Source organism: Centroberyx affinis, unplaced genomic scaffold (genome assembly GCF_046629955.1).
Source record: "Centroberyx affinis isolate AG114_WGS23_722 - 3 ecotype Tasmania unplaced genomic scaffold, CSIRO-AGI_Caff_v1 ptg003390l_1, whole genome shotgun sequence".
In the NCBI taxonomy this organism is placed as follows: domain Eukaryota; kingdom Metazoa; phylum Chordata; class Actinopteri; order Beryciformes; family Berycidae; genus Centroberyx; species Centroberyx affinis.
Genome location: NW_027281375.1, coordinates 755,856 through 767,461, shown reverse-complemented (window position 1 = coordinate 767,461; position 11,606 = coordinate 755,856). Strand labels below are relative to the sequence as shown.

The 11,606-nt window shown below is 42.3% G+C and overlaps 1 protein-coding gene across 5 annotated transcripts in view; it reads right to left on the bottom strand.

Moving 5' to 3' along the window:
• Nucleotides 1-835: 835 nt before the first annotated feature.
• Nucleotides 836-11,606, bottom strand: part of prdm5 (PR domain containing 5) — a 30,432-nt gene continuing 19,661 nt past the window's right edge. For 4 of the 5 annotated variants that reach the window (XM_071539058.1, XM_071539056.1, XM_071539057.1 and 1 more), the window contains 3 exons: nucleotides 9,379-9,464; nucleotides 5,555-5,659; nucleotides 836-2,902 (listed from right to left, as the gene is read on the bottom strand). In XM_071539058.1, the coding sequence (XP_071395159.1) occupies nucleotides 2,738-2,902; nucleotides 5,555-5,659; nucleotides 9,379-9,464 (356 nt within the window). In that variant the 3' untranslated portion in view covers nucleotides 836-2,737. The remainder of the gene's footprint in view (nucleotides 2,903-5,554; nucleotides 5,660-9,378; nucleotides 9,465-11,606) is intronic. The other variant, XM_071539060.1, reaches the window with a different exon arrangement.

Sequence of the window (11,606 nt, the reverse complement as noted above, 5' to 3'; positions counted from 1 at the left end):
AGAGGGGAGAGACACACGCACTCAGGGGTGCGCAGGGGAAAAGAGGTTTGATTCAAGTGGAGGACAAGATCACTGGGGTATTGGGTCACTGGGAAAGTCCCAGGAGAAAACCAAATTTTGTGAAACAAAAATGGAAAACCAGGGAAACACCAGGGGAAAGACACAGTGACAGGCAAGACGCAAACACACACACACACACAGTACTATAATAGCAGGCGCAGACATAGAGTAGTATAACAATCACAAAGAGATATCTCAGTACACAGTATGAATTCTCTGACCGGTCAACCCACTTAGGACAGACTAGGTGTGTGCTATGACAGGATGGCGGGGGCATGCGGCAGGCCATAATATCCCACTGTTGAAAATCCCTACTACTACTACTGTTTACAAGATGCAATATAAATGCCACTGAGTTTGGGAGAGCGTCAGCGTGGCCCTGAGGCCTCACCACAAAAGAGCAGGCAGCGGGCAGCACAAGCGCAGCTGGCAGCGTGGGCCTCAGCGGGGCCGGGTGAGCGGAGCCACGCCCTGCATGGCCATGCGGTGAACCCAGCTCCAGAGGGAGCGCAGGTTAACATGGCCGCATGTGATCTGAGAACCATGTCATCACCAACCGTGCTCCTCAGCAGGCCTGACAGAGGCCGAGATGAGCCGCAGGAGGAGACCTCGTACAAGTTGTGAAGTACTGAGATGGAAAACTAATCTAACATGAATACTGGTGTTGATTTAATTGTTGTTACACAAACAGCAAACACTCATTCAAAAAGTGAAGATAGACACACTGTAATAGTTATGTGTTTCTAGGAAGCCAAAACCACAGATGGCAGGGTTTATTGAGTTTGAACAGCAGCCCATTTGACAAACTTCACAGCACACTGATGAGAATAACTCAAGCTTTCCCAGGTCTCTTCACCACTCATGAGATTCTCACAGAGTAAAATCCTAAGATACCTCTTAGTCAGGGAGCTTCAGCAGGGGACGAACGTGAGAAATAGTTCCTCCCTCCACAGAGAGAAACCATCAGAGGCACTCTTTAGTATGTGGCTTTAGAGATCAGGCGAGTGGTGACTGTGGCCTCGGAAAAAAGCCTTAATTAGCCTTAGCTCTCAGCAGACTGCCAACCCAAGAATAGGGGTTACATTAACAACAAAAAGTGAACACTTTTAATCAACTCTCAAAGTGTTTCCTTGTACCCCAACGTCAACAGTTCACTAACACATAATTAGAATGAACAGAGGAAATGGATGTTTGGTAGGTGATGAGGTTTTATACATTTCAAAACACAAACGTGTGAAGTGACAATTCACAGTCCGCAAATGCAGATTAAACGTCTGGAAAATGTGCAGTAATCAGAGGGACACGGGAAGCAAATGGGTCTGGTTATAGAACAGGAAAGAACAGAATTGCACTTCCATTGAAATACATATTTAACAAGGATTAATACAGAACAACAATGTAAACATATAAAGTACAATATCCCTGGGGACATTCATATGAAAACAAACTCAACGATCCATTATGAAAGTCAAGGAACAGAGCACTTTGGACTCAATTTGGTCTTTTGTCCCTAATAAAATTTGGGACACAACAGCAACACACATCAAGCACCAGTGATGCTGCTTCTCCAGACAGTGGGCCATGTTAAAGCATGTCAGCACCCTAGACCAGTGACGCCCTAAAGTGGGGTCCTGCAGGGGGTTTTAAGCAGCCCCGACAAAATAAGGAATAGTTTAGTTCCTTCATTTTAATTTAGGACAGTAAGAGAATGATACAGGAATGTCTTTTTTGGTCTAATCTAGTTGTCTACCTAACAACAGAAATCTTCTCAGATGCCACTCACACAAAACCTCATCAAATGGAGGTGTGTAGTCTAATGTCCTCCTCACCGTCCCACAGTGCAACACACACCATGCAACATTTCTCAAGTTTTGTTAGGGTCTTTCATAACTCTTGGATTAATACCACTTGGTTACTGTTCTCACCACTCAATTTCTCTGCTGCATCTCCTCTTCAGCCAGTGTGTGCTCAAAACACTTCAAGAGGAAGGGAACATTGCTCTGACTTCATAAATGGTCCAATTTGGTTTGGAAGTACACTCTGGGGTTTGCAATCTGTAAACATGTTGGGACACTTTGCACCAAGGAACAGGTATGAAAAATGTAACAGAAAGTTGTCAACATGCACATGGTCTACAAGTAAAACAACAGAAGTGTGCTAAAAGAGCTCAGTAAACATCTTTGGTTGTAGGTTTTCTTTGACAGCTGGAAACTGGCCACAGATGTACAGTAAGTTATTCAGACAGTTTGTCAGTGAAAGAGGTCAGGCTGTTACAGTATGTAACAGTAGTTAGGAACTCAGAAAGACTGGAAGCATTCAGTGAGAATATTTGTTTAGAGATGCAACTCCCAAAATTTAATCTCTACCAGGCCCTGTGACCAAGGACAGGGGTTTTGAAGGCGGATGAGAGATATTTGGTGATTTGGCTGGTCACGCCCAAATCAGTATCTAAAATTTATGACTCAAAAGTTTATTATGTACAGTATAGGTTTCAATTTTGAAATACTCTTGCTAATCATTTCCATATTCTACATGTGTATACTTTTAATAGCAAAACACTGTTATCTTATACATCTGTATACGTATAGGCTGTACTGGCTGTATGAATTATGAGACTGAACTTTCTTTTCTCTGAGGAATCGGATATCATTTTCAGTCAATGCTTCCATAATAGGTTTTAGCCCTCCGTTTCCCCGTGGACGTTCTCCATATGTACTTTGAGGTAGTCGTTCCTGGTGAACTTCTTATGGCACAGCTGGCACTCTGCCATGGGCCGGTTAGGGTTGTGTGTGAGTTTATGCCTGCTAAGCATCTTCTTCAAGCTGAATGACAGGTCACACACCTACAAAACACAACAGAGAGTATAGGGTTTTAATAATCATGGGCGTTGAGGCACACACAATCTCTTTAACATTGTTAACCTCTGATCTTGTTTACCAAATCCATCTGCTCACTGTAGCTCATTGTCATTATCAAGCTGTGAAAACCTTATCACAGACTCAGCCAGAGATACTAAGAAAAATGTGTAAATCACACGCGATAGACCTTGGCGACAGAAATCACTTTTTTTCCCAGTAGCGAGAGGGAATGCATTCAACTTAACATCCATCATAAATGAGCCATTTTACACTGTACAAATGACTCCATCGTCCTCTATCAATCATGATAATCCGCCATTGGCTAGCGTTCAGCTGCAGCTGAACACATCGGTTCAAGAATCGCAGCATGTCTCCTCCTCACTCGACTCCATCTGCTGCTCTTAGAGCGTCACTGTGAACAACTTCAGTGCATGACAGGAGAGGAGAGCCTTATCTTTGCTCCTGAAACATCTGTAGCGTTTCTAAGCGTAATACACCCATCTCATAATTACAAACTCACAATTACATTCAAAACTCTCACACACAGTGCACATCTGTGGATAAATGCCAAAGAATAGAAGAGCTGAAAGAATGAAAAGTGGCAGGAAGAACGTCTTGAATTTGATCACAATCATGGTCTGACAAAAGTTAGACTTGTATATCAGATTATAATGCAGAATGTCTTCACTGGTGTCCACAAAAAGTGCACTGGATTTACATTAAAAAAATCTTATTTTCAATTCTTGTACAAGTCCTGACAAACCAGCCACTTTAAACCATGTTTCCCAGCAACTTTTGAGTTATGTGCACTATGAAGACCATTGTCTTTAGTTTTTCAGGTTTTCCCCACAACTTTCGCAACTCCTGGTGTTGCTTAAAATCAGTTGCAGATTTTAGACAGGTCTGAAACAGTTGGTAAAGCTGAAGAGCATTGTGCAACTTTTATCTGACCCTCTAGTGCTGGGAATCATAAGCTTGCTAACTCAAATTATTCATCACTAGACCTTTTTATTAGACACTTGATTGTAGAGAATGACATGGACAGAAAACGTTGAGTTGAATTATAGGCAACTGTATAGCTGTAATGTAATTTAATTTTGATTGTAGAGGTCACCTGAGAAACCATATACAATGGCTGATTGTAATATCATGTTTCTGCTATCACATCCATATGGCATTAAATACAGTGAGATCTAAAATCTGATCCAGTGTTCAGTGAAATATTTTGAAATTTAGAAAGCGACACACAGTAACAGAGAGCGATGAAAGAATGGCTTCCTTGTCTCGTCTTAACCCAGATGTTACTGTGTGCTTCTACAATGTTTTAATGCTGTTTTGATAGACAGAGCTTACAAAGCCCTCTACATGCTCGTCTGGAAAAAAAACCTCATGGAATTGCGCACTCCTTTTGTTGGAGTCAAAATCCACCCAAAAATAAAACCCACATGTTATTTCTATTATCTTTAATAGTTGAGTCTAGAATTATGTACATGAAAAAGTCTGTTCCAAAAAAGAATCCGAATGTTGGATGTCACTGGGAGACACTTTCTGGAGCTGCTCCACTGACAATGAATAGGATACTGACTTTGTGGTCTTTAACAATAACTATGGGCGATTCCCCGGGGATATGGGCACATTTTCTGGTTTAGAACTCAAGGAAAATGCCATGATTTGAGGCTTACTTGGGTGTAAAGGCTCAAACAAATTTTCTGAGAGTTGACAAAGTCAGCCGATGGATTAGATCCAAAATTGTTTTTTGATGTTCGTCATAGAATATAGAGATTTCTGCATTCTAGCTTTAGGAGAGAAATGTTAATGTTCACAAATGTTGTTGCATCTAGCCTTTCGTTTTACATGTACAGTAGGTAGAGAGAGAGATAGAAAGAAGACCTTGCTCTTTGATTCTGAGGGGCTGACATCAAAGCCTGACATTCACCGCTGATGTTTTATAAAGCTGAAATTGTTTCTCCTATTAAACTCCACTGCGGCTGCTGGAAATATCTTGACATGAAGTCACATCATCTATGTTTGGCCAGTTACCCATGGGAATAAGAAAAATACACCACCAAACAACAAAATGGACCCAGGAATGCGGGAATGCAAGGTATATCGCCAATAGCTGTTTTTTAACAGTATTAAAGTGTTTTACGGTGGATTTTTCCTTTCTTAAGACCTGGCTTTCTAAATAAAAAAAACAGCAAATATGGGGTAAATATGTTTTCAATTTTCAGAAATGGTGATAGAAAAGCATGGCATTCAAAGAGTCTTAAAAGGTTTGTTCTAAACATCAGCAAGATCTTCAGTCGCGTGTTCTCTCCCCAGTCTCTGAGAATAATTATTACTCCTACAGTATTATAAGCAGAGGGTAATTTCTCCCTCTGATCCTCTCAATGTGTTTACGTGAGATCAGCCCACTAGGCCCCTCCAGAGGAGCAAGATCGCTATCTGCCTCTTATTGAGCCCCCCTACCCCACCCCACCCCACCCCCAAACCCCCCTCCCCTTCCCCACATCTGGCCTCGTGCCAGAGGCTGCCAGAGCGCTGTCGCACATACACACAGCCAAATACATGCAAGAATCCAGGGAGTAAAGACACTGGTTGGGTGTAAAGTTTAGAAGAGGTGGTGGGACACTCACATCACACTGGAAAGGTTTCTCTCCTGTGTGGGTCCTCATATGCTCATCCAGTCCTCTTTTCTGACTAAAGGCCTTGTTACACTCGCTGCATTTGTACGGCTTCTCCTGCAGGGACACACACACACAAATATACACAGAATAAAAAAAAAGGCACATCATCTCTCAGTATACAGCAGAACTTGAGACGAGGCTTCCCCAGTCTGTGCACATATGGACAAAACCTGGAAGAGAAATTGTGTCCAAAATGTACAAAGGCGTGCACAAGTGTAATGATACACATATGCGCACGCACACACACACAGAAAAACAAACAGACACACACAGCACAGAGGGAAACACGAAAAGGCATCAAAATATCCCTTTAACACAGACACACACACACACTCATATCCTCTCACTTCACACCCCGGTGCTCTCCCTGTGAGTTTATGAAGATATGAAATGAGAGATTGTACAGCCCCTGCAGTAGGGAGGAAATGACCGGCATAGGGGCCATCAGAAACACATGGATTCCTCTAAAGAGTAAGGAAAACACGCCACAGAAAAGCCCTTTGAACGTGTATCAGTGCACTGGCGCTCTGGGGCTGTAGAATATCACTCCTCTGTCTCCACACCTCATCAGTTTACCAAAGAACATTTCCTCTGCGCCTTTCAGAGGCCTGTCTGGGTGTCAGTCAAAAGAGCTATCTCACTGTGGGTGTGTTTCCACAAAAAAACTGTAACTCTGCATGTGTGCGCATATGTGTGTGTGTGTGTGTGCACATGCACGAGTGTTCAACAGGGTGGACATCCGTACAGAGTGGGTGTGTTCAAAAGTCTGAAGGGAAAAAGCGGTGACATTTAAAAGACTTTTTTGAGTTTGAGTTAAGAGAAATAAGAAGCATAGAGATAGTGGGACTTTGGGAGTACGGTTCGCAGTGTCAGTCTTTGGGAAGCTGTATTTGACAAGTCTGGCTGATAGCAAAGGCTCTACCCATTTAAAGCTTAGTTGTCATGGGAACAGGGTGAATGCAGGAAGTAAGGGTCCTGGGAAAAGAGCTATCATGTGGGCGGGGCAAGGAGTGCCCAGTGACACAGGATACAAAGGGAGGTAAAGATCAGGTTCATTGCATGTGTGTGTGTGTGTGTGTGTGAGTGGTTGTAAGTATGCAAGTGTTTGTGTGCATGTGTGAGAATAACGGAAAAAAGAAACACCCAACAAAGTGTGAGTTGTGTGTCTGTGAGAAACCTGCCTCGAGGAAACAGAATGTGTGACGGTCTGTGTAATGCAAATTTCCAGTTAAACCTGCTGGTTTAACAAGGATCACTTTCCCAGTAAAGAATCCTCTTTTCCATAAGGGAATAAGGCTTCTTGAATAACAAAGACAAAAAACTATGAGGGGTCAAGGTTCAGAGGTCAGGAAACACATGGATGGACTTAGGTGATGCGGCGTACCCAGAATGCATCACTGTGACCCCGGTAACATCGAACATCTGTACCTGGTGACCTTCACTCTTCAGCAGCTGTTCACCCTTTGACCTTTGGCCTAACCTTTCCTCTGGATCTGACCACTCTCTGCACAGAGCGCATCTATGGACGCGAGGACGGAGCCTTGTTTATTTACTCCGACAGGCTCGGTCTCATGTGTCATGTAAAATATGTGGGTGTTTGTAAAGCAGCATGGTTACAGGACGTCGACATACTCTGTTAAACTTCAGGGTGTAATTTGAAAATTTAAAAAAAAATGTAGTTGGTCAGAATGGATTTCATTATATAGTGTGAATTATACAAAATGGACCTACCAACTTTTCTACTCTCTGCTAACAACCCTCATTTCCTTTATTCAGTCATGGAAAGAGAAGTTGAACTGCAAAACTGTAAAAACTGTACTAGTGAAATGGTAAAAATATCCTGCCTTCATGCCAAAGCAGAAAATTGCAACTTTAACCATAAAAAACAGTGCAATTCCAATCAACATGCCTCACAGTCACAACACTTTGTCCACATCACAGAGATCAAAATGACAAAAATTAAAATATCTCCAAACAGCCAAAATGTCACCAGGAATGATCAGCATCAAACGTGCGTCTCATTTTAGTCACTGACGATGTGGTGTATGTGGAATAAACACGCAAGCTACAAACACATCCGTCTCAAATCTTCTGTACATTAACAGTGAGCTGCGGCTCCTTCTGCCAAATGACATTTGTTTTGCCGAACGGTGACTTCATCTGGTTCTGCTGTTTGTAACTGTTCAGCCCATATTTCAGAGCGCTGTGAGCAAAGGCAGATCTGGGAACATTAGGAACAAAGCATCAGTCAGTTTAATCAGCTGCTCGCTAGAAAATTATACCTGCCTGTTTCTACTGGGAGACTTCAACCCGGACTGGATACCTACATCATCAAGACAATCTAACAACAGAGCACTGCTGTTCTGGATAGTATTAAAATAAAACTTTACATAAAACCTTTGAATTAATAGAGTTGACAGGCCACTACTGTCACTGTCATAGCCATAGAAATTGATGACGGGAAACCTATGATGAAATACATATTAAGTCCCATTCATCAAAAGTGACACTAACACACATACCCAGATGCACAGAGAGAGCTCATGGAAAGTGTCGCTTTGCCGGAGAACTTCAATGGGTCGGGAAGGGGTGCAGGGAAACGAGCGGTGTCCCTTCCCAGGAAATGACCTCATGACGTCCAATAAGACCGTACCTTTTCCTCTCTCCACCCTGGGCTCTGACTCACTTTACATTTACATGTTTGGGGCATCAAAACAAAATGCCTCCTCTGAATGTTCTGCATCGCCACACAGTGAGCTGCTGTCTGTAGATTCATCTGTTCTCAGTTTAGTGGTGAAATTGGGGCTGTGAATGACCAACAGTATTTTAGTGTATTTAATTTTCTCTTCTAGATCTACGGTATCTTTCTATTTTGTGTCTGTAGGCATTATGAAAGAACCAGCCAGTTCAGGCATTACCTCATGAGAAAACTGACTGTGGAGTGTCATGTATGTTAGACAGTGACAAGACCGGACTTCTTTCACTAGGCGAGGTGTGTGAGCATTCTTCCTGCAAGCATAAAACCTGAAGCACAGCACTCCAGATTGAATGATAAAGGTACTGGGACACCTGGGACTGGGTTGGCATCTCTCTCTCTTTCTCTTTCTGTGTGTCTATCCCTATCCACTCTCTTGTGCTTTCTTTCTCTCACTTTCTCTCTCTCTCTTTCACAATGGTTTGCACAGACTTTCCTGCATCTATAAAGTACACATCATATATGTTGCTGTCACATATTTATACAACTTATTTTGTGGTCAGAAAGAATTTTCTAATGGCCATGTGGTTGGCTGGTTAAAAACATCATCAATGAAATCCAAAAAGTTATTACTCCACCTTTGCTTTCTAAAGGATTTTTACATTTCCTTAATACACACTCATTGTCACTGTACACAACTGTTAGCACACACTCAAATAAACATTGATGCAAGAAATCACACAGAAATGCACAGAAAGTAAAGACAAACACACATCCCAGCTAACCAAATTATGTCAGCACAACATTACGATTTGTCTTAGTGATTACTATGTGAATTTCATAAATAAGGACCACAATAAGAGACACCAACAGTGAAAACTTTCTACAGTACCTGCTTCTACTTTGAGCAATACTGCACTGAATAAAAGTTAAAATATACATTAAGGTGCAAAAGTGCAATAATACAATTGTATGTGTTGGCTGGGATGCAAGCTCAGTGTGCAGTTGGAAATAAAGGGTGGCAAATGGGAATACAAAATAATTTCCAATTGCCCAATTGCATGGAACAAAAACTTACACGAGTATGTGTGCGGATGTGCATCTTCAGACCATCATTCTTGCTGAATGCTTTGTCACAGTAGGGGCACTGGTATGGGCGCTCACCTAGGGCACAAAAACATCCATCAGTGTACTGTTCACAAGACCACATCATTCACATGTGGAGCTGACACTGAACCATGTATGTTTTAAACTAGGACTCTACCAAACCGGAGGACGTACTCACATTTTGGTCGAGGAAACATCACAAAAATTTATGGACACATTCTCTAATAGAAACTCTGCATAAATCATATCACATATATACACGCGCGCACACACACACAAACACACACACACACACACACACACACACACACACACACACAGATACACAGATATGGTCTACCATAACCATTAACATCTCCAAGACAGATCTGCCCTGTCAGGTAGAAGGCAGGAAAAAAACAGACAGAGAGAAAAGTAATCGTTTTATATCATGGCTGTGCAAAAACTGACCAAAGTTCTCTGTTTCCAGCCAGCGCTGTGGCTGTGATGTCCTGCCTCACAGATCACAGAGGGAAGGTATGTGTGCGTGTGTGTGTGTGTGTGCGTGTGTGTGTGCCAGCTTGGACCTGCCCCTACCGATAGGTGCTGTTACTGACATGCTCTACTGCAGAGACTGTACTTTGACGTGGCTACTGGTGGAGCAGATATCTTTCTCTCAGAGACATTCATCTCTGATGCACATTTGCAAAGCAAAAACACATCTCCTTGTGTAAAATCCTTAGAATCCATAGCTTGCCATCTGAGCTACCATTGGCTGACAGTGTAGGAGCACATCAGAGGCCAGGCTGGCAATGTGGCTTATCCCAGTTGGATCAAAAGCAGTCCAGCCAAACTCCTGCAGATCCTATCTGAGCACGCACCAATGATGACAAAGAGGAAGTGACAGGCTGTCAGTCAAACGGCCCGCCGACACGTGGATCTGTTTACCCCCGAGCTGATCCATAGGCCAGATAGGAGTTGATTACTAATCTATAGAAGGGATATGAGGTAACCCACAGAACCACAATGAAATGAAAGATTCAGACAGAAAAATACAGTAAAATACTGACTAGAAAACATTGTGGGTTCAACAATTACTGAATTCATTTTCACAGCTGGGCCTTGACTTTTCACCATCAGAATAAAAACATCTTGATGACCAGGATAAAATATCAGTGTATCAAACATAAAGCTGAGTTTTTCTCGCCTGACTTGTCTTATTCTTAAGGAAATAAGGGATTTTTGGATGGCAAATTACTCTCGTCTGAATGAAGAAAGACTCCTGCTGGTGTAAATAGAACAGCTCCAGGGGGACGCTGGGAAAGCAATAGTAACTTAATAAAACGCTGCCTGATACAGATAGCTGCACATTTGTGTTCGTTCTTGCACTATAGCAATCTAATTTCTCATCCACTTCATAGTAGTGTAATCTCTCTTTAGTGTCTAATTGTTGAACAGGCAAGCAAGTCATTTTATTGATGGGGGAGATGTTTTGCCCCTTTAAGTAATAAGGTTAATTAGCTGTGTTTCCCTGGGATTCAAAATGCAAAGATGCTTATTAAATCAGAGAAGCCACCCAGGGAGAATATGAGAAGAGTAATATTACCCCACGGCTACAAACACAACCATGTTAGAGGGATATTTCACTGCTGTTCCTTACAGTAAATGAATGTCGCTTAAATTCACACCCTAGTTAAGCGGTCAGGTTGAAGTCTTTATTGGCCATTTTCTATTATATTATTCCATTAAGATCTGGGTAGCAGAGGACAACCTTCAGATCTGTCTGAAAGCGTTTACCAGAGTTATTTTTAAATTAATCGGATCCCATGAACCCCGTGTCTTTCAACATAAAAGCTACAATGGGCTATCATGTAGCAGATATAGAGGGTTAGGGTCTAAGCCCACCATAAACCCCCCACAAGAGGGCTTCCGAGGAGCACTGAGAAAAGTGTTATGAAACAAACTAATGAAATGAGTAGCCTCGTGTTGGTGTGGAAAGGGTTAACGTGACATATGCAGAGTAATTACACATTCTGAAACATGTGCAGAGGGCAGCTCAGCATTCTGGCCAGAAATCCCCTCCTGTGCAATTTCAGCCTCTAGGAGGCCTTTTGTTGACAAACAGGAAAATCTGAATCCCAGATGTGTTTTGAGACAGAGAAGAGCAAATCTTATGTCTTATGTAGCATGTGTGGTATCAGGTTAAGGCCCAGCACTAGC